Genomic DNA, 23,565 nt, shown 5'->3' with positions numbered 1-23,565 from the left:
TTGACTCTAGACACCAAATTCTGTATCTGTAGCTTGTGACAGCAAGTGGAATAAATATTATTCTGCTAACTGGGCGCTGGTCGTGCAATGCATTGCAGGGAGCTGGCATGTCCTAATCCATATTTGGCTCAATTTCCGAAGAACCCTCCAGAGCCTGATGTCTCCATGATTCTAGCAGCAGACCACTCCCCTTCTTAGGCTGAGAAGAGGATGCCGCTGGAAGAGGTTTTTTTATTATTACATCAGGATTAGTTCAATCTTCAGACTGGAACTGGACTACCATGCTAGGAGATACATTTTTCAGGATGTTTGTTGGATGGAAGCAAGCTGTGTCCCTCAATCCAGACCAACACTGGAATTTTTTTAATTAAAAAACAAAAAACAAAATCCCTTTTTTTAAATCCCATTTATATCCCGCCCTTCTCCGAAGACTCAGGGTGGCTTACAATCTAAAGCACAAATCAATGTGCTTAGCAATAGCCTTCATTCTATATATATGCCTGCTTATTAGGGCTTTTGGGGCCCCCCAAGTGGCATTATTACAAAGTCAGCTTGTTGCCCCCAACAATCTGGGTCCTCATTTTACCTACCTCGGAAGGATGGAAGGCTGAGTCAACCTTGAGCCTGGTGGGTCTCGAACCTGCACTAATTGCAGGCAGCTGGTGTTACTTAAAGAGGCATTAGCCCACTGCTCCACCAAGGATGGAGGCTCGATTTTAAAGATGGGGAAATAAATGGGGTGATTATAGGCGAGAGAGCCTGAATCTTGCCTTCAGCACTTTTATTTCCCAAGGCACCTCACCCGCATTAAGCCAGTCCATCTTCAAGTGGCAGGCATTTAACATGCAAGTGTATCTTTTAAAGTTACGGTGTAGCCTCTATTATAATGCACAGGTGCTGGAGGTGGAGAAATGCAGGGTTAGGAATTGTGAAATTGGTGTTTGCATGTCTGGTCCTGTTCCCAAAGGACATCAGTGATTACAGTCTGGAGTCTTAACAGTCTGGAGAAATGTTGCTCTTTAAAAAATTACATCATAGGAGCAGCGGGTTGATGACCTGGATTTAGGCAAACAGGCCTCTCAGTCTCATACGTTGCTCATGTTAGGCTAAGGTGTCAGCCCTGTAGTACGTGTCATGCGCAACATGGAAGGAAGCCCCTGTCGATGCTGATGTGGTGATTCAGTCGAAAGGTATTGAAAGAATGCTTGTGAGGTGCACGAGCCAAGGCTGAATGTTTCAGAACCTTGGACAGAGTTTCCTAGAATCGGCTCACAAACATGGTTCAAGTCCCTTTGCATCACACTGCCCTCTAGTGATGAGTTAAGGACACTGTCGCCCTCTAACAGAATAAACCATTTTGAGCTTTTCAATAATTCAAAAGGTCCGAAAGGTGCTTTTTCAAAAGGCAGCTGGACTTTGTTTTTCTCTGAAGAAGTTTCACTTCTCATCCAAGACGCTTCTTCAGTTCTGACTGAATGGTGAGGATGGAAGGATTTATATTCCTCGCAGTCAATCCTTCCATCCTCACCATTCAGTCAGAAGTGAAGAAATGTCTTGGGCGAGAAGCAAAACGTCTTTAAGGGAAAACAAAGTCCAGTTACCTTTTGAAAAAGCATCTCTGGAACAAACCATGACCTGGATGACTGAGAATATCCATAGACAATAATTTGAAGGGAATCTGTAAACCTGACCAACAGGTGCAAACTACAGTATCCCAGTTCTAGTCAGGACCACCAACCATCACCGCCCCCCTCCCACACACACACACAACCTCTCCTTTAAAACTTTTATGTGTCTTTGGAGATTCTCAATCATCCAGGTCAGGATTGTTCCAAAGATGCTTTTTCCAAAAGGCAGTTGGATTTTCTTGGGGTTTTTTAAAAAAAAAAATTTGCTTTGAAAACATTTCGCTTCTCATCCAAGAAGCTTCTGAACTGAAGAAGCTTCTTGGATGAGAAGTGAAATGTTTTCAAAGGGGGAAAAAAAACCCCAAGAAAGTCCAACTGCCTTTTGGGAAAAACGCCTTTAGGTTTACACCTTCTAGTTTGGTTTCTGAGTTTCTTCAAGTATGAAGAGAATTGTATGGATGGAAGGATAGATTGGTGTAAATGGGAAGGGGGAGGTTGATAATGGGGATGGATCCTTTGCACCAGAATATTACTTGCAAGAGAATGCAACCTTCACAATAACTCCCCCCCCCAATTCAATGGTCCCCTTTCTTTCCAAATGGAATAGAAAGAAAAATACAGGTAATCCTCGACTTTCACCCATAATTGAGCCCAAAATTTCTGTTGCTAAGTGAGACACTCGTTAAGTGAATTTTGCTCCATTTTACGAACTTTCTTGACGTATTTGTTAAGTGAATCACTGCAGCTGTTAAGTTAATAACGTGATTATTAAATGAATCTGGCTTCCTGGTTGACTTTGGTTGTCAGAGAGTCGCAAAAGGGGACATTGCGACCGTCATAAATATGAGTCAGTTGCCAAGCGTCCAAATTTTGATCACATAACCGTGGGGATGCTGCAACGGCCGTGTGAAAAATGGTCATAAGCCACTTTTTTCACTGCCGTTGTAACTTTGAACAGTCACTAAATGAACTGTTGTAAGTCAAAGACTACCTGTACTTTGCAAAACCCAAATAGTTTGTTCATATGGTGTCCACAGAGATGCTCAAGAACGCAACCCTCTTTTGGAAAAGTTTTCTTTTTTTTAGTCAGATATTGATTTGAAGAATAGAAAACCCTATTTTTTCCCCATTGTAGGAAGTAAAGACTTCATCATGGTTCAGTACAAGCCGGGGATAAACAACATGGCAACTGCTTTAGGAAGAAGGTTACAGTTTATTGCAGAGGAGAGCCAGACAGAAAGATGGTTCTAGCAGAAAAAGGGCTGAGCGCATATAGGGAGTGGGTTTTTATACCCTTTGGAGCCTTTTGTTTGGAGTAATTTCCTGTATCAGGCTTTGTATTTCCTGTATCACGTATTCTGACCTGAGTCTGGGTGTGCCTTTCTGGTATTCTTGATGCTGGTGGGTCAATCCTATTATGTCCAAAGGTCATATTCTGCTTCCCTGGGGCTGAGGTATGTAGATTTTAGGTCTTTGTCTTCCTAAGCTTCTAGCTCCAGCCTTCCTGATGGTTTTGAAGGGATTTTATTATGCTTAAGGTTGATGTATATGTATATGTATGTGTGTGTGTGTGTATATATATATATATATAAATAAATAAATATGTATATGTATATGTATATGTATATGTATATGTATATGTATATGTATATGTATATGTATATGTATATGTATATGTATATGTATATGTATGTATATAAATAAATTATTCAAATTGCTAATAAAGAATTTGGGAGGCTGAGATGATCATTTCGAACTTCTTATGTTCTCATCAGTCAGTCATACCCTTTATCTGAGATTCGAACCTGGGCTGATTATATATTAGGCAGTTGTTTTAACTTCCTGAGCCACAGGTTCTTTCTCTCTTTTATTAGCTAGAAGGCAAGGGAAATATGTGTTAAGAATTTGTCAAGGCTTTTTGAACCTGTGGCTCAGGAAGTTAAAACAACTGCCTAATATATAATCAGCCCAGGTTCGAATCTCAGATAAAGGGTATGACTGACTGATGAGAACATAAGAAGTTCGAAATGATCATCTCAGCTTCCCAAATTCTTTATTAGCAATTTGAATAATTTACACAAATAATGAGCTGTCATAGGTTGACTATATCCTGTGGATAAGCCTTGAGTCAGACCAAAGCAGGAAAGAAAGAGTTAATTAGCAAGGTGCTTTATATTGAGAAGTTAGTTATATAAAAGCAAATGTTTTATATCTTTGTTTATGTGCAAGCAGCTTTGTAGGTGCTTTATATTGAGAAGTTAGTTATATAAAAGCAAATGTTTCATGGGGAAACATTTGCTTGCATGAAAAGAGCATGGTAAGGGGAGGGGGGGAAAGGAGTTGTGGTGGAACCTGGGTTGTTGTGTATGAGTCATCATCTAGGAATTATTTTTCTGTACCTTTTGGTTCCTAGTACCAAGACCAGATCTCTTTGTTCTGGAAAGGTATAAAAGGGGGAAAGACATCTTTCCTGGTTGCTGCCTTCATCTCTCCACCAGCCACGAAGAGAGACATGGCCACCCAACTCTTATTTTGATCAGAATAAAAGTGGTTTGCTTGCTGAAACCTCGGCTCAGGAGTTTCTTTTGGCTCTTTTCAATTCCCAAGTAAGGCTGGGGCAATTGTGAGGCTAAGTGTAAAACCTTACAGTTTACATTTGCATTTCTATAGAACTGGTTTCTGCTTGGGGGGGAAGGAGACCTGGGACTGTTAAGAAAACTGGCACGCTTTCCTGGCTCTTCACTATCTTTTTAGGGTACATATTTTTCTGCCCTTTTAATATTTCCTTCTCTGGGGAGCTGACTTCCCCCACCATCTTACTGGTTTTAAAACCTGAGGGGGCTACAGATGAGAGTCCCCTATTGAACTGGAGCTGACATCTTTGGGGCATACACAGTGAGCATCTTTCACCAATAAGCCTTCTTCCCAGTATGATGACACTGAGAATAGGGACCATGTCCTATATTTTCCTTCCTCCCCTGGATGTCGCCTTGTGATGACATCAGCAGCCAGCTTGCTTCAGCCTTCCTGCTTCTGGTTTCTCCAGGGTCCTGCTGCCCACTGTTCTTCTGAAGGAAGCGCAGGGGTTTCTTATCCCAAGGCAGATGGCTCGCTCAGGTTAAGAATAGCTCCTTAGTAAAAAGGCCTTTGCATTCCCAGCATGCGCCGGGGGGAATTATACACTCCTTCATTCTCATCTCTTCCACTAGGGCCAGGGGTAGGCAACCTTGGCTCTTTTATGACTGGTGGACTTCAACTCCCAGAATTCCTGAGTCAGCATGGCTCAGCTTGGAAACCTCTCCCTTTTCCCTCAGCATGGCTGGCTGAGGAATTCTGGGAGTTGAAGTCCATGAGTCATAAAAGAGCCAAGGTTGCCTAGCCCTGCCCTAGGCCAACCTTGGCATCTCTATGACTCGTGGACTCTCAGCCAGCATGACTCAGCTTGGAAACCTCTCCCTTTTCCCTCAGCATGGCTGGCTGAGGAATTCTGGGAATTGAAGTCCATGAGTCATAAAAGAGCCGAGGTTGCCTACCCCTGCACTAGGGCCAGGGGTAGGCAACCTTGGCTCTTTTATGACTGGTGGACTTCAACTCCCAGAATTCCTGAATTGAAGTCCGCGAGTCATGAAAGAGCCAAGATTGCCTACCCCTGCACTAGGCCAAGGGAGGGATTTTGTGTGTGTGTGTGTGTGTGTGTCTGCAAATGAGCCAAACAGCCTCCATAACTACAGGTAGTCCTCTACCTACGACCACAATTGAGCCCCAAATTGCTATTGCTAAGCAAAACAATTTTAATCTTAAGCGAATTAATTAATTTTAATGTTAAAGTGAATTTTTCCTTATTTTACCACCTTTCTTGCTACAGTTGTTAATGAATCACTGCAGTTGTTAAGTTGTAAAGTGAATCTGGCTTCCTCGTGTCAGGAAGTCCACTGCAACCGTTGAAAATATTTGCCAGTTGCCAAGTGTCTGAATTTTGATCAACGTGACCAGGCTGCAACAGTCGTAAGTGTGAAAAACTGTCATAAGTTGCTTTTTTCACTGCCATTGTAACTTCAAACAGTCACTAAATGAAGTGCTGTAAATTGAGCACTGCCTGTAGTTTCTTTGTCTGGTTGCTTTGGAATGTGCTCTGTGGGGGGGAAAAAAAAAGATCTCTGAGCAGCTTATTTTAAATAATTGCCTATAAAAGAAAAATCTCCCTATTGTGTTTCCTGCATGACTGCTTATGAGCAGTGAAGCCGCACTTTCTGCAGTTTATTGCTTTCTTACCTATTGGAGGAGATTATGAAATCTTGTTCTTGGTGGGCTACCATCTGAAGGAAACCAGAGAGATAACTTGCAATAGTGGGTCTTGCTGCAGAGGTACGGGGACAAGAGTTTACCCCAACCTAACACCTTTTAAAGGGACATAAAGGGAAGTGGTGGCTCAGTGGGTTAGGACGCTGAGCTTGTCAATCAGAAGGTCGGCAGTTTGGCGGGTTGAATCCCGAGTGCCGCATAACAGAGTGAGCGCCTGTTACTCGTCCCAGCGTCTGCCAACCTAGCAGTTCGAAAGCACGTAAAAATGCAAGCAGAAAAATAGGGACCACTACGGTGGGAAGGTAACAGCGTTCCGTGCGCCTTTGACGTCTAGTCATGCCGGCCACGTGACCACGGAGACGTCCTCGGACAAGCGCTGGCTCTTCGGCTTTGAAACGGAGATGAGCACTGGCCCCTAGAGTTGGAAAAGACTAGCACACATGTGTGGGGGAACCTTTACCTTTACCTAACACCTTTTAAAGATAATGGGACAGCAGTTTTTCAAACTCCTAGCCAAGGTTGCGGTAAAGAATGCCAATGACAGCTCCAGTTGAATGGACTGGGCCAGGGGTAGGCAACCTTGGCTCTTTTATGACTCATGGACTTCAACTCCCAGAATTCCTGACTCAGGAATTCTGGGAGTTGAACTCCACAAGTCATAAAAGAGCCAAGGTTGCCTACCCCTAGACTGGGCCTATCTTAGTTTTTTCATTTCCCGACTGCAGTCAGCTTCAAGGGTCTCATCTAGCCTTGGATGACTTTCTGGCTAGAATTCACACCCTAATTTATGCCATAATGTACAGGTAATCCTCGAGTTACAGTCATTCGTTTAGGGATTGTTGAACGTTACAGGGGCACTGACCTTTGACAGGTCTTTGTACATGGGGCCTTTACAGCATTCCCCCATGGTCACGTGATCAAAATTCAGGTGTTTGGCAACCAACATGTATTTACAATGCTTGCAGCATCCCGGGGTCATGGAATGGCCATTTGTGACCTTCCCAGTTGGCTTCTGATAAGCGAAGTCAGTGGTGAAAGCAGACTTTGCTTAACAACTGCGCGTGAGTCACTTAAATGCAGTGATTGGCTTACCAACTGCGGCTAAAAAGGTTCTAAAATTGGGCGTGATTCACTTAACCACTGCCTTGTTCCCCCATAGAATTTCTTCTGGTCCCACAAGTGTGGCCATAAGTCAAGGACTACCTGTGGTCTATTCAGTTTTATCTTACAGTATTTTGCAAATGCAGCTGTCATGACTCTCATCTTGTTGTTTCTGTCTTTGGCTCCTGGGTGAACCCAAGCAAATGTTTATTGAACAAGGCACTGTGTAATGTAATGTATGAACCTCAGGCTCTGATTCTTCAAAACCCCAAGGGAACTGATCACTTAGGGACAGTGGCAACCCTGAAAACCTCAGCCTGTTTCCTAATTCCTGAGGTTTAAAGCAAGCCATACGAGCGAGAATTGATGCACGCGTCTGTGTTTCTTGTCCAGGTAGAGGAAATTCGTGGCTGCATCGAGAAGCTCTCTGAGGACGTGGAGCTGGTGAAGAAACAGCACAGCGCCATCTTGGCTGCCCCCAACCCAGATGAAAGTGAGTGAAAACATTGACCCAGCCTCTTTAGCAGCCCTTGCATATGCATCCTCAGCCACTCCATGTCAATGCTGCTAACATCGGATGTTCTTGCTTGACAACATAGGGAGATGTAGCCTTTTTCTTTAACTTGTATGTTACTTTTAGAGTCAGAAATAGTGGACGCTGGGGAAGGAGTAGAGAGAATGTATCTCAAGACTGTTTGTAATAAGAGAAGATAAGAATGGGCAGGTTGAAGAAGGGAGGGAAAGCTCGCATTTTAAACTAATTGGAGAATGTTTCATGACTGTTAATTAGAGGAGGGAATTGTGCTTTGATACAATGTGTTTAGGGGAAGAGAATTCAGATTTTGGCTTCGAAGCTATGCTACTCGATTAAAAGATTCTTTAAGGTAAACAATGCCTTGAAGTTCTTTGAAGTATTGCATTTGTCGGATCCTTGACATTAAAGGCTGCATCTCCCTATGTTGTCAAGCAAGAAGATCCGATGTTAGCAGCATTGACACTCATACATACACACTGGAGAGGCCCAGTGCTCTCTCATCAGATCCTGTGGGAGGATGGAGGTAGGCACTGCATGTGGAAGGCCATCAATTCAACCATCTCTCTAATCTGCTGGGAAAATGGCATCAAAATACAACTGGTGGGATTAGAGATGTTCGGAACAAAGACAGCGGGTAAGGTGAGACATTGTGGAGGAGTATCACATCATGCTGAATATGAGGGGGGAAAAGATTTTCCTCCTCTTCTCACAAGGCTAGCAATTGTGTCACTCACTGAAGCTTCAGGTTGGAGATTTAGAATCAGTAAAAAGGCAGACCTTTGTATAATGACATATACAAGTAGTCCTAACACCCATGCCTTCAGCAACCATTCATAGTTAGAAGAAGTGGTAGGTATGGCTGGTCTTCAAAGTTGCAGCTGTCTCAGCACCCCAGCGGTTATCCGATCATGATCTGGATGCTTGGCCCCCGGCTCACACTTACGACGATTGCTGAGTCCCATGGTCACGTGATCAATATTTGTGACCTTCCCTGCCAGCTTCCTACAAGCAAAGCATAGGGGAAGCCAGCAGGAAGATTGCAAGTCGCTCTGGTAAGTCTTCCCCCACCAGGCAGAAGTCACTCCAAGCCTTGACCTCGTGCTTTGTTGCAACAGCTCCTTGCACACCCCTGTGCTCTCCCGCCACTTGGAAGCAGCAACTTATCTGCCTGTTGGTCTCCTTGTGAGTTGCCTGGGACTTGCATCTTCCTGCCAACTTTCTCATTGCTTAGGGGTCCTTGCTTCAAAGCCTGTAAGCCTTACTTAGTGGGGATTGCCAGCATTGCTGTTGCATGGTGATATAGTCACTTGATGTTGGACTTTATGACTGCATCACTTAGTGGAAATTCTAGCCCCAATTATCATCATTAGCCAAGAGCCTTGGTGGAGCAATAAGAGCCTTGGTGGAGCAGTGGGCTAATGCGTCCTTAAGTAACACCAGCTGCCTGCAATCAGTGCAGGTTCGCATCCCACCAGGCTCAAGGTTGACTCAGCCTTCCATCCTTCCGAGGTAGGTAAAATGAGGACCCAGATTGTTGGGGGCAATTAAGCTGACTTTGTAATAATGCCGCTTGGGGGGTGTATGAAAGCCCTAATAAGCAGGCATATACATAGAATGAAGGCTACTGCTAAGCTTGTAAGCCGCCCTGAGTCTTCGGAGAAGGGCGGGATATAAATGGAATTAAAATTAAAAAAAAACAAAAAAACCCTACCTATGCTTAAACTGGGTTTCTCTGCCATCAGGTATAGCGATGGCCACCAATTTAGGTGCTTTTAAAAAGAGACTATTTTAGAGGGTTCTTATCTTGATGGCTGCTTATTACCTCCAGCATCACCGGCCGCATCTGTTAAATCCAGGTTTTGGGGTGTGTCAAGGAAAGAGGGGATAACTCTCTGAACCAGGTTTGTGAGTTGAATGCACCTGACTGACCACGGTGGGACACAGAATGCTGGATTGAATGTCTTCTTGACTTGACCCAGCATAGTTTTCTTTGGTCTGTAAGCTTCAGCATCCTTTTATTGTTATTCATTTTGCAGAAACCAAGCAGGAATTGGAGGACCTCACAGCCGACATCAAGAAGACGGCCAACAAGGTGCGCTCCAAGTTAAAAGGTAAGGGCTGAAGCTGCAGCTTTATGTCTTGGTTTTGTTTTTTGTTTTTTGGTTAGCATAAAATGTATCTTTATTGGGATTTCAATGGAGTACATCACTTAACAGCATCATGGTGAGTCTTAAAATTGCCTTTTAAAGTAACCCACTTTTACTCCTATCTTGAATTGTTGCAAAGAAAACTACCCTGATCTGTTAGTAAAATCACAAGGAGTTGAATTCAACCTTCTCGTACTTACCCACCTGTGCTCCGTAGGGTTTCCCTGTGGCACCTGCATACCTGCCCACCTTTCATAGCATCTGCCCACAGCACAATATACCCATCTGCACACCACAGCACCTGCCTGTGGCACCTGCTGCAGCCACTCACCCACCTGTGCCCCATAGCATCTGCCTGCAGCATCTACACACCTGCCCAGAGCACCTGCCCATGTCACCTGCATGCTGTAGTTCTCTGCCAGCCTGCTTCTCTGGGACACCTATCTCTTCTCAAGTTATGGTCCCAGGAAGTTCTTGGTTAATGACTTATGCAGCTCTGGGGTTATGACAGCAATTTGGACTGTTGGGACTGCTGTCTCTAAGTGAAGTGGGCATGTGATGTGTTTACGACCGCATCACTTAGCGATGGAAATTCCAGTCCCAATTGCCATTGTAACCGAAGTACTACCTGTACACATTTCACTTTCTCCCACACACATACTTGTCCAGTTAATTAATTTGTTAGGTTTGTCTATTGCTTTTCCCCCAAGAATTCAGGATAAAATATATCATATTCCCTCTTCTGATTTTTATTTCCACAATAATTGTGGAAAGTTGTTCTGAAAGGTGATCTGGCCCTAAGTCAACTCAAAGCTTAAGTTTGGATTTAATGTGGATTTTTGTGGTCGAAGTCCATTCTTCTTTCATCCAGGTCATAAAATAGTTTGCAAAGTTTCAGTTATATTATCACAGCAAAGGATGATGAATCCTCAGGTAATGTTGGCGAAGAAGAGGCAGAGGTGGAGTCAAGAGAGGATGCAGCCTAGAATCCTTACATGTCCACAAACACTTCAAGTCCAGCCGCTCCCCCCGAATTCCATTGACTCTTATGTAATGCAAATTTAGTGCTGACCATTAGTTGATTAGATTCTTGTGTATAGACTTGTGCAATAAATCATCTTAACTGGAGCTTAACTATGGTTCTGATTCTTTGTGTCTGCCTTGACCTAGAAACTTTCATGGCTCTCTTCATGAAAGGATCAGATAGGTGGAAATGTTTTACACTGCAGGAGGATGCCTTAGTGTGCACAGTAAGAAGATGACCTTGACAGAGACATGCAGACTCCATTACCTAGGCAAAACGGGCTAAAGCTTTTTTAGGTTTAGAACATCCAGATAACACTGAGAGGTAACTCAGACAACACACTTCTCTAATTCAGTGAACTATAAAAAAAGGAGGTGCAATACAATCAGACTTGTTATTCTGTTGTTCTAGCCAATCTCAATAAAAAATAGTTATAGACATCCTAGGGAGTTGATTTCATGGTGTACTGCTAGGTGGAAAAGACCTAGGGAGACAGAGGAAAGAGATGCGGCCTAAGGAAAGTTCAGATAAGAGACAGCTTAGCCTGCAGCTGCAAAAGAAGTAGGGCAAAAGAAGAAACCTTCCCTAGTTTTTCAGGCGGTAAAGGAGACTATGGGAGAATTATACTTTCAGGCTTGCTAGATTGATGTCAGCCTTATCAGATAGACCAGAGAGAAAACAACCAAATAAGCTAATTTTACTATATTGTAAAGCTTCATTAACAAAATCTGTCCATTTTTCAGCTACGACCTACGGTATGTTGTCTCTTATCTGACTATTCTCTAAGTAGCATCTTTTCTCACTGTTTCACAGGGTCTTTCGCAATTACCGTTGCAGCCCCTGTCTACTAGTGGGGCTGACACCTAGCCTGGGAGACTTCATCTGTAGCTCACCAGCTGACCATTAAGGGCAGCAATTCAGATATCCGTTGCACTAACTCACTGGTTTTTCATTTCTATACTACAGCTCTGATTCCTCATCTATTTTCTTTCTCCAGCAATTGAGCAGGGAATTGAGCAGGAAGAGGTGCAGAACCGATCCTCCGCTGACTTGAGAATCCGGAAAACACAGGTACTCTTGTCTTGGATCTCCTCTGGCAGCTACCTCTCCCCTTTGCATTGTTTTCTTCATTTTCCAATGTTCTTTTGTTTTTCCAATAATTTTGCTTCTGCTAGTTTCTTAATTGGGATTTAGCAATTATGTATGCTTCTATTTTCCTTTTGAAACAACTTCTGAACTGGAAAGAATTCTTTTTAAAAAGATTGAAATGAGGCAGTGGTTGCAGAACAGAGGCAAAGGAGGTATCATATAAAAGCAGGGATATCCAACCTTAACAATGATTAAGATCTGTGGACTTCAACTCCCAGAATTCTTCAGCTAGCTGGGGAATTTTAGGAGTTAAAATCCAAAAGGATACCCATGCTATAAACCTAACCCCTTACAATCTTTAAATCAGGACCAAATGCAGAGCTAGCCCTGTCTCCTTCAGATCTATGACTCTTGACATGCTGGGTGAAGGCGAGTATGGTCCTCAAGCCAACATAAGTTGGGTATCTCCTATGTTAGACAAGGTCCTTTGATCCCTATCTAGCATCAATTTACTGTAGCTTTGACTCTTAGTTGACCAGATTCTTGTATACAGATAGTGGTAATAAACACTTCTGTGGTTTGGACTCAACAAATTTGCCTGGTTATTTGCCCCTGACAGATTGTCAGTCAGTCAAGCTTTATGTATTTTTCCATCTGATTATTTTACTATTCTAAATTCAAAGGTGCACCGTGCTTTCTTCTGTTCCACACTTAAGAGAATGTCTTATCTTAAAACAGCAGTTGCCTATAAGAAAGAATAACAATATTTTGGTTGGGGTTTTTTTCTTAGCAACACACATGCGAATCCCAAGTTACGATGCAGTTATCATCTGCATTTTTAATAATTAAAAACTGCAGTCAGGTTATTAAGATCCTCAGCAACAACACTCCTAATCAGCCGTTCCAGCCAATCTTTTTATGTCAGGGAATTGCACAGCTGGCGTCCAAATGAAGTCAGAGACGCTGACACAAACTTGTAGTTTTATATAAATAAATACATTTAACATCTATATTTACAGTAGACAAGATAGTCAGGTGCACACTAAGATCGTGAGGTAAATCACAGAACAGCATACAGAGTACACAGAAGAAAAAAGGCGGGGGAAAAGGGAAACCCCCTTCTCACCCAGCAACCAATCATAGCGCGGATTGCCTCATACAGGAATCCGCACTCTCCAACCAATGAACTACAACTGTGTGTTCTGGCCCATTATACACTTCAGTGGCGTAGCGTGGGGGGTGCATGGGGGGCGGGCCGCACCGGGCGCAACATCTGGGGGGGCGCGCTCGCACTGAGCTGCTCAGGGAGCCCCAAGGGCTGCACAGAGTCGGCTTGGCTCCGCTCTCGAGCTGCTCTTTCTTGCAAAGCGAAACGAGTCCGGCAGGTGAGATGGGCGGCCACATAAACTGAATAAAATAAATAGAAGCGCCCAACTCTCCGCCCAGGCTCAGGCCAACCGCAAGCGCCCCGCAGGCGCCCCGCAGGCTTGGCCGAGCGAAGACGGACCCGCCGGCCAGCTGGCCTAGCTTCGTGCGCATGCGTGGCTTTATTTAGCGGGGCTCACGTGCGAGCTTGAATGCAGCGGCTCTTGCAGGTCGGAGCCCCGCCCAGCCGCCCTCAAGAGGGACCCGGAAGCATCCCGCATGCGCGCGACTCTTCTTGGAAAGTCTACGCCGCTGCGGGGCGCGTCTTTTCGGCGGTGCCATGATGTCACCGGGTTAGGGGGCGCAAATTGCCCCGGGTGCTGACAACCCACGCTACGCCACTGATACACTTTACTGTTCCAACTATTATATTAAATATCTTAACACTTTTGACACTGAAACTATAATCCTACACACGTGGTCTCTGTCTCGCCCCCCCCTCCCTTTCTGGATATATTTTTTTTCTAGTAGAAATCTTCTCCCTTGAAACTACTAAAGCTATAGGTGGGTTTTGTATTGAGTTGTTTGGGTTGTTTTTGTAATCGCTTCCGTTGCTTAGCTAAGACCAATTTCCATGCTTTGGCCCTATCCCCTTTCTTCCCTTAAAACACTATAGGTGCAACATTAAGATTTATTTTTTTTAATCTAAAAAAAACTGATCACAGGGTTACTGATTTATACTTAATCATACTTTGAAGTATAGAATTTCAGTCAAAAGGATACACAATGGAAACCCCAGTTCCCGTCCTTAGGTTTCAGTGGAATCAAATCTTTCTTGAAACAGAGGATGAGAGAAAAAACCTTTGGCAGAGTTCTCTCTCTCTCTCTCTCCCTCTCTCCCTCCCTCCCTCCCCCTCCCTATCTATCTATCTATCTATCTATCTATCTATCTATCTATCTCCCTCCCTCCCTCCCTCCCTCCCCCTCCCTATCTCTCTCTCTCTCTCTCTCTCCCTCCCTCCTCCTCCCTATCTATCTATCTATCTGTCTGTCTGTCTGTCTGTCTGTCTGTCTGTCTATCTATCTATCTATCTCTCCCTTCCTCCCTCCCTCCCTCCCTCCCCCTATCTATCTATCTATCTATCTATCTATCTATCTATCTATCTATCTATCTATCTATCTATCTATCTCCCTCCCTCCCTCCCTCCCTCCCTCCCTCCCTCTATCTATCTATCTATCTATCTATCTATCTATCTATCTATCTATCTATCTATCTATCTATCTATCTATCTATCTATCTCTCCCTCCCTCCCTCCCTTCCTCCCTCCCTCCCTCCCTCCCTCCATCCATCCATCCATCTATCTATCTATCTATCTATCTATCTATCTATCTATCTATCTATCTATCTATCTATCTATCTATCTATCTATCCTTTGCCCCTCTAACCATCTCCTCATTTTCTTCCCTAGCACTCCACCCTATCTCGCAAGTTTGTGGAAGTGATGACAGAATATAACACAACTCAGTCTAAATATCGAGATCGATGCAAAGATCGTATCCAGAGACAGCTGGAGATAAGTATGTCAGTTTATCTTTCTAAGTGTTTGGCTAAAAAAAGGGTCCAAATGCAGCTCCTTTAAAAAAACACACCAAAAAACACCTTTTGTTCCTACATGGTAAAATATTAAATGCATTCCCCCAGAAGAGATGGATCGTACAGGCTGGAAGTGGGTGGGTGGGGGGATCCTCTGTGATATTAGTTGTAAGAAAGATGAGGTAAAGGTAAAGGTTCCCCCTCACATGCGTGCTAGTCATTTCCAACTCTAGGGGCCGGTGCTCATCTCCGTTTCAAAGCCGAAGAGCCAGCGCTTGTCCGAGGACATCTCCGTGGTCATGTGGCTGGCATGACTAGACGCCAAAGGCGCACGGAACGCTGTTACCTTCCCACCATAGTGGTCCCTGTTTTTCTACTTGCATTTTTTTTTTACGTGCTTTAGAACTGCTAGGTGGGCAGAAGCTGAGACGAGTAACAGGCGCTCACTCTGTTACGCGGCACTCGGGATTTGACCCGCCAAACTGCCGACCTTCTGATCAACAAGCTCAGCGTGCTAACCCACTGAGCCACCGCATCCCTATAGAAAGATGAGAGCAGTACATAAATGTTTTTGTTTCTGACATGAATAAATAAACAAAGAAGCACGTAAATAAGTGCAGAGTGGAACTTATAGAAGAGAATATTTATAGCTCAGGGTTGAATTGTGGGGTTCTTGGTCTTTTCTGAGCTTGGTTGTTTTCTTGCAGATGTTTCACTACCCAACTAGGTAACATCATCATCAGTAGTAAGTATATAAGCTTCCCCTCTTTGGGGGAGATGGGCAGTTTAGAAACAGGAAATATAAATATATAAAAATAAACATAAACAGGAATAAAACTCTACACTGACTAGCATTGATGTTGTTACCTAGTCAGGTAATGAAATGTCTGCAACCCTGATGGTGTTTTGAAACCCAACAGATTAGGCTCCATCTAGAGCTCGGAAGATATGGCTCCTCCAGAGAAGTGTTGTGATTCAGGGTCAGCCTGTGGGTTCGGCAGTTGGGTCGGACGATTCAGAGGAGGAGGAGGGGGGTGTTGGAGAGGTTGCTGAGGGTGTTGGAGAGCTTGCTGATGAGAGCCCTCAGCCAGGCCCCTCCCACCTGGTTACGACGCAGACCCAGCTGTGTGAGCCTGACAGCGTGGATAAAGATGACCCACAGCTGGCCCTGTTCAAGGACGCCCAACGCAGGAGGCAGTCAATCAGGAGTAAACAGAGGAAGGCAATGGGGCACCTCGGAAGGAGGCAGAGAGAAGCCACGCCCTGAACTGTTTAAAAGGGGAATGCGTGGGAGGGCTGGTTTGCTGAAGGCAAGCGTTTGAATAGCTCCTGTTTCATGGTTCGTGTCTTGTTTTTGCTCTGTTTGCTTTTGTGTCCATAAATTCGGCAGGCTTAGTTCCAGCCTCTTGCCTTCTTGTAAAAGGGGTTGTCCCTGCCTTATCTGCAGGGCCGGTAGTAGGCTGGTACAGAACAAGAAGGTGGATGGCATTTGAAAATGCCTCCTTCCAAGCCTTGCAGTTGGTGGAGTCCTTAAGTGAAGGGATCTAAAGCGAGCCGTTCTGCAAGGTGGTCCAAATGAGATCTGGTTCCTCTGCCAATGCATAGCAGCATAGTTTCCCCTTGTTACACCCTTTTTAGGAATGAGGATTTTAAACATCTAAGGTTTAGAAAGAAGAAGAATGAAGAAAAAAAATTCAGGCATTTCCTCCTTAACCAGAGTGGGAGGGAAGGCAGTTTGGGAATTAGCCCAGAAGAAAGCTGGATCCTGTGAGTCAGTGCTTTTGTCATACCGTGCAATTGTTCCTCATGACCAGTGCTTTTTTTGTAAAAGAAAAAGGTGCCGGAACTCACACATGTCATACTACAAGGTTCCATTCAAAAAAGGTGCCGGCACTCCGTTCTGAGCGTTCTATGAGAAAAAAAAAAGCCCTGCTCATGACTCTGATTTTCCTTCTTGCAGCTGGCAGGACAACAACCAATGAAGAGTTAGAAGACATGCTAGAGAGTGGCAAATTGGCGATCTTCACTGACGATGTATGTATCTAGGGCCTCCGTTGGCTTCCGTGTTCTCGTGGGGTTAGCAGAACAGGTAGAATGCAGCTTGGGAAGCAGGTGGAGTGGCTGAACATTTCAAAGATGGATCTCACGTGGTTGAAAGGTGGCTGCAATAGCAAGAATTTGTAGACACTACGAGAATAGCTCTGCTGGATCAAGGCCCATCGTAGCCCAGGATTTTGTTCCTCTGTTAGTCAACCACAGGTCTTTACAAGCCGATGATGGAGACATATCGTCTCCCATCCTTCTCCTCCTGCAATTTGGAGCCATTGTGTCCCTAATCCAGGGCTAGTGTTAAATCACTAAAACCAACAACCCTTGACTGACCTTTTCTCCATGACCTTACCCGGTCTTTGAAAGCCTCCCATCTTGTGTATTGACTCCCACAGGCAAATTACATTCTGTGGAAGAAGTGCTTTCTCTTGTCAGTTCTGTCACTTATTATACTTGGACGTTTGAGAGATGGAGAGAAATCTTTTCTTTGACCATGTTCTCCATCTGATTTCATGGTTGAAATCCAGTTGCCAGAATCCAAGGAAGTAAGGGAGATCTGCAGTTGGGGGGAGCGGGGGGTGGGGAGAGACCAGGGCAGAAATATCCCACCATCTGCCTATCAGAAATACATTCTAACAACTTCTTCTTCTTCTTCTTCTTCTTCTTCTTCTTCTTCTTCTTCTTCTTCTTCTTCTTCTTCTTCTTCTTCTTCTTCTTCTTCTTCTTCTTCTTCTTCTTCTTCTTCTTCTTCTCCTCCTCCTCCTCCTCCTCCTCCTCCTCCTCCTCCTCCTCCTCCTCCTCTTCTTCTTCTTCTTCTTCTTCTTCTTCTTCTTCTTCTTCTTCTTCTTCTTCTTCTTCTTCTTCTTCTTCTTCTTCTTCTTCTTCTTCTTCTTCTTTTCCTTCTTCTCCTCCTCCTCCTCCTCCTCCTCCCTCTCTCTCTTTAAAGCTGTAATTCCTATCTTCAATCATCTATAAGAGGCACTTGTTGTTCTGTACTGGTGTCCACGTCAGCTTTCATTGTTCCAAATTACTAACCAAAGGATGGGCAGATAGAAAGAATAGTAGGCTGGAGCAGTTGTTGGATTGATGCTTTTTGCTAGATTCTCTCCTGTCTTCTAATCATGTGTCTTCTAACCATGTGGCTTTCTTCAGATCAAAATGGACTCACAGATGACGAAGCAGGCCCTGAACGAGATTGAAACCCGGCACAACGAGATCATCAAACTGGAAACCAGCATTCGGGAGCTCCATGACATGTTTGTGGACATGGCTATGTTGGTCGAGAGTCAGGTATGGAAGACAAAGATAGAAAGAGCTGGATGGCCATGTCAGGTTATCTGTCAAGATTGCCTGGACTACTCAGTTTGTTCAGAAGACAGGTGGAAAGCTGGAAAGAGAGGGCAGAACAAAAGATTAGACCAAATAATTTCAGAAAAAATTCTTTGTTCACTACAGGTCTCCTAATGCGAGGCTATTCCTTTAAAATCCTGCACAATGTTCACAGCCAGGGATCTCCTGCATTGCACTGAGATCTGTTTCTAAGGCTAATGCCCCTTCTTGGAAGGCAGGTGTTGACAAATGGCGGGTCAGTGTTTATCATTAGTGGGATCCACCAATGATTTTCATTTGCCACCAGGCCAAAGGCCAAAATGATAATCTTTACATTTTTATGTTTTAAAGAGCCAAGTCCTTTAAAGAGCTAAGTTAACTTAATATGAACTTAGGTTATGTTGAAGCTCTTTAGGTACTGTTCCTTAAAAATCATTTTAACGCTTTTAAAATATTGTTCTTGTTGATTCAGATTCTTTCTTCTCCTGTGCTATTATTTTATTAAATTGTATCTCTTTGTAATCTGATTCATGCTCATATTTTTAATTGTACGTTTTTGGTAAGCTGTCCCAGGAATGTGGGATATATACAGGTACTCTTCGACTTATGACCACAATTGAGCCCAAAATTTTTGTTGTTAAGTAAGGCAGTTGTTAAGTGAGTTCTGCCTCATTTTATGACCATTTCTGCCACAGTTGTTTAATAATAATAATAATAATAATAATAATAATAATAATAATAATAATAATAATAATAATAATAATAATAATAATAATAAGTTGGAAGGGACCTTGGAGGTCATCTAATCCAACCCCCTGCTCAGGCAGGAAACCTTATACCATTTCAGGCAAATGGCTGTCCAGTCTTTTCTTAAAAACCTCCAGTGTTGGAGCATTCACAACTTCTGGAGGCAGGTTGTTCCACTGGTTAATTGTTCTAACTGTCAGGAAGTTTCTCCTTAGTTCTAGGTTGCTTCTCTCCTTGACTAGTTTCCATCCATTGCTTCTTGTCCTGCTTTCAGGTGCTTTGGAGAATAGCTTGGCTCCCTCTTCTTTGTGGCAGCCCCTGAGATATTGGAAGACTGCTATCATGTCACCCCTCACTCTTCTCTTTGTTAAACTACACATACCCAATTCCAGCAACTGTTCCCTATATGTTTTAGCCTCCAGCCCCCTAATCATCTTTGTTGCTCTTCTCTGTACCCTTTCTAGAGTGAATCACCACAATTGTTAAACAAATTATGCGATCTTCAGGCAAATCTGGCTCCCCCCCCACCATTGACTTTGATTGTCTGAAGCCAATGGGAAGGTTACAAATGATGATTATAAGACCCAGAGACAGGGCAATTGTCATAAATATATGCCAATTGCCAAGCACACTAATTTTGATCATATGGCCATGGGGATGCTACAGTTGTAAGTGTGAAAAATCGTCGTAAATCACTTTTTTCAATGCCATTGTAACTTCGAACAGTTGCTAAATAAATGGTTGTAAGTTGAGGACTGCCTGTATTTCAAATCATATATGTGAGGGATTGATATACTGACCACCCACTCTTCTGTGGCCACTTCTAAGTGGGGGCAGTTTGCAAAAATTGCTGATCCTTAAGTATCCAAAATTTTATCATCTGTGTGCAAGGGGTGTTATTAGCAGGTTTGGAGGCCTCCAAAAGTTTGTAGAACCTCCCCCCCCCCAAACACACACACACACACACACACACACAGAGAGAGAGAGAGAGAGAGAGAGAGAGAGAGAGAGAGAGAGAGAGAGAGAGAGAGAGAGAAACTTAGTGAGGAGTAAGCACTGTAGATGGATACAGAATAAGCTGCCTCTGGTAGGCTGTGCAGTGGGGAAACCAAGAGTGACAGGGAACAGATTGGAAGATTTTGAAGAAATGTGCAGAACAGCCTTCACTTGCAGATTCCTCACACACAAGATGAAACAAAGAATGATAATGGAGTCACTGGGGACTGCAGTCATTCCCTCCTCCACCGCCCCTGTCAGCCAAAACCAGTGCAGAAAAAAATTACTGTGGGATTGAGGTTTGGAGTCATAACCATCAACATCTCTTCACTTCCCAGAATTCAACCCTTCCTGGAAGCAACGCTTCTCTTTCTCCCACACACACTCTCACACGTGCTGGAAAGCTCTGCCCTCAATTCTATGTTGAGGGGAGGTCTGCAACTAGTCAGCGCAGAGAAGAAGAAGAAGAAAAAGAGAGAGGGAGGGAGGGAGAGAGAGAGAGAGAGCGCAGTGCTGTGTCTGTTTGGGCTCAAATCTAACATGTATGAAGCAAAGCATCCAGTTTTGGTCACCATGATGTAAAACAGATGTCGAGACTCTAGAAAGAGTACAGAGAAGAGCAACAAAGATGATTGGGGGACTGGAGGCTAAAACATATAGGGAACTGTTGCTGGAATTGGGTATGTGTAGTTTAACGAAGAGAAGGGTGAGGGGTGACATGATAGCAGTGTTCCAATATCTCAGGGGCTGCCACAAAGAAGAGGGAGTCAAACTATTCTCCAAAGCGCCTGAAGGCAGGACAAGAAGCAACAGATGGAAACTAGTCAAGGAGAGAAGCAACCTAGAACTAAGGAGAAACTTCCTGACAGTTAAAACAACTAACCAGTGGAACAACCTGCCTCCAGAAGCGGTGAATGCTCCAACACTGGAAGTTTTTAAGAAGAGACTGGACAGCCATTTGTCTGAAATGGTATAGGGTTTCCTGCCTTAGCAGGGGGTTGGACTAGATGACCTCCAAGGTCCCTTCCAACTTCTTCTTCTTCTTCTTCTTCTTCTTCTTCTTCTTCTTCTTCTTCTTCTTCTTCTTCTTCTTCTTCTTCTTCTTCTTCTTCTTCTTCTTCTTCTTCTTATTCTTATTATTATTATTATTATTATTATTATTATTATTACTAAATCAGCACAATGGATGTATACTATGAATTACAATGTTTATGGAGATTCTCAATCATCCAGATCATGATTGTCCCAAAGGTGGTAGAGCTGAAGAAGCTTCTTGAATGAGAAGCCTAAAGGTTTTCAAAGAGAAAAACAAGAAAAGCCCAGTTGCCCTTTTGGACGCCCCTGAACTACAAATTAACTCTGTAAACTACAGTATATTACAAATCAAATTTATTTATTCAGTGAATAAATAAGAATAAATAAAACTCAGTCTACAGAGAGGATTGGCCTTCCATAGTTTCAGATTCCCGGTTGGTGGTCAAGCTGAGGGATGGGCATGCCCTTAGTGTCCTTAAGATAATATTTTGTAGGCTATCCCTACACTTGTCGAGAATATGGAGCCACCCAAACTTGAGCGTCCTACCTTGACTTCTTTTCTCCTCGTTTCAGGGGGAGATGATTGACCGCATCGAGTACAATGTTGAGCACTCTGTGGATTATGTGGAAAGAGCCGTCTCTGACACCAAGAAAGCTGTAAAATACCAGAGCAAGGCTCGGAGGGTGAGTACATGGGCCTGGCTATCACAAGAAGCACAGGATTCGGGGATTTGGGTAGCCGAAAAGAGAACGATACTTTCACTTATTTACGAAGGTGTGATCTGAAGATAAGACAGACTGGAGGGCTAAAAACTTAAGGAAAGAACAGGAGCTCAAAGAAGGACAAGGAAATCGGGAAAAAAAGGAATAATGTGAAAAGCAAAGAGCATTGCATGGTTATCCATTGGACCTAGGTTGTTCTGTTCCAGCCTACGACCGGCCCTGTTTGTGTGTCAGGGACAACCCCTTTTTCCTTTTTACAGTCAATAGGCTGGAAAAACCCAACCCAAATTTATTTACAGTTCAGACAAAAAAAGCAACAGAATATGTCCTTCAATAAATGAATCAAAATATCAAACAAGAGTCAACAAACAAGAGTTAAACAGAAGTAGCAAGAACAGACCAGGATTCCCTTAGAATGTCTCCAAACGGTTGCCTTCAGCAACCAGCCCCGCCCACACCTTCCCCTTTTATTATCAGTCCCAAGGCGTGGCTTCTCACTGCCTTCTCCTACTCTCACTGAGTTGCCTCATTGATTTTCTCTGCTCTGCTCTGCTGGATTGCCTTCTGCTTCTAGCGTCTCTGAACAGATTCAGCTGTGACTCTTCTGAGTCCGACACCTCGTACTCTCACAGCTGAGCCTCATGAGGAACATGACTGGAGGGGCCAGGCTGAGAGTCCTGCAGTGCATCAGAGCCTCCCTCTGACACCAAAGGCTCTCCAAACCCCTCCTCCTCCTCCTCAGATTCATCGGACTCAGCTGCTGGGAGCACAGGCTGACACTGAATCACAACATAGGTATGGAATACATACAGGGAGAAATACTCACTTTTTATATTTGGGGAATGAATTGCAGACCACTAGATCAGGGGTCCCCAACCCTTGGTCCGTGGACCGGTACCGGGCCACGGCATGCCAGTAACCGGTCCACACAAACAAGCAAAGCCCCATCCGTGGGATGCAGGCAGCTCACAAAACCACACACTCTCCGGTCCCTGGGAAAAACCCCTCTCCACAGAACCAGTCCCTGGTGCCCACAAGGTTGGGGAGCTCTGCACTAGGTCACTAAGGAAAGCAAGGTGAGGAGAAGGAGAATGGGTTGGTGTGTTGTTTGCTTACTGAGCCGTTTTTAAATCAAAATTAAGTAAAAAAAATGTAGTTGATAAAATACAAGGCAGGAATCTGCTCAAATGAAAGTGGTTTTTTCCCTATGGTTTACCAGGTAACTTTTATGTGCCAACCTGTAGGTTTTAAATGGTGAATCTGTCATAGCAGCATGATGGAACACCTTTTTGGAGGTCAATCTTCATAGATTTTATCCAAAGCGTTACTAATGTACTTCTTTGTCTTTTTCCCCCCTTTTCTCTCTCTCTCTGTCCCTCTCTCTCTCTCTCTCTCTCTCTCTCTCTCTCTCTCTCTCTCTCTCTCTCTCTCTCTCCTTCTGTCCTCTTTCTCTGTCTTGCTCCGTGGATTTTCTTGGGTAATGTAGAAGAAAATAATGATTATAATTTGTTGTGTGGTTCTTGGTATAGTACTGGCCTCCTCCATCGGGGGCACTCTTGGGTTGTAAATTAAAGCAAAAAAATATTAATAATAATATAATAATAATTTAAAAATTGTACATGCAGTGGATATAACAGCACATGTTCCAGCTACCTATAGATAAAAACAACTTTATTGGGTCAGCAAATCTAAGTTTGTTGTTCGGCATCCATCTCTTCATCCATTTTTACTCATTTGCTGGGCACCAGGCTACCACCCAGAATATTCAGGTATTCTGGGCCTTATCCAGGGGCCTTGTTGTCATGCTGCCCTTCCCACAGCACCATGGTCCAAACTGTGTGATTCCTGCCTGCCCCACAGACTTTTCTCCCCTTTCATCTCAGCGATTAACCCCGTGGGAA

The 23,565-nt window shown here is 43.8% G+C and overlaps 1 protein-coding gene across 1 annotated transcript in view; it reads left to right on the top strand.

Moving 5' to 3' along the window:
- The window catches only part of LOC308676217 (syntaxin-1B), a 67,507-nt gene extending 44,166 nt beyond the window's left edge, over positions 1 to 23,341 (top strand). The window contains exons 3-10 of the mRNA XM_081342013.1: positions 7,425 to 7,524; positions 9,603 to 9,677; positions 11,735 to 11,808; positions 14,661 to 14,769; positions 16,746 to 16,819; positions 17,987 to 18,124; positions 21,515 to 21,625; positions 23,151 to 23,341. Of these exons, the coding sequence (XP_081198139.1) occupies positions 7,425 to 7,524; positions 9,603 to 9,677; positions 11,735 to 11,808; positions 14,661 to 14,769; positions 16,746 to 16,819; positions 17,987 to 18,124; positions 21,515 to 21,625; positions 23,151 to 23,231 (762 nt within the window). The 3' untranslated portion in view covers positions 23,232 to 23,341. The remainder of the gene's footprint in view (positions 1 to 7,424; positions 7,525 to 9,602; positions 9,678 to 11,734; positions 11,809 to 14,660; positions 14,770 to 16,745; positions 16,820 to 17,986; positions 18,125 to 21,514; positions 21,626 to 23,150) is intronic.
- Positions 23,342 to 23,565: the final 224 nt, after the last annotated feature.

This window comes from Vipera berus (genome assembly GCF_964194415.1).
Source record: "Vipera berus genome assembly, chromosome: W".
NCBI lineage: Eukaryota > Metazoa > Chordata > Lepidosauria > Squamata > Viperidae > Vipera > Vipera berus.
This window is presented reverse-complemented; position numbering and strand designations above follow the sequence as displayed.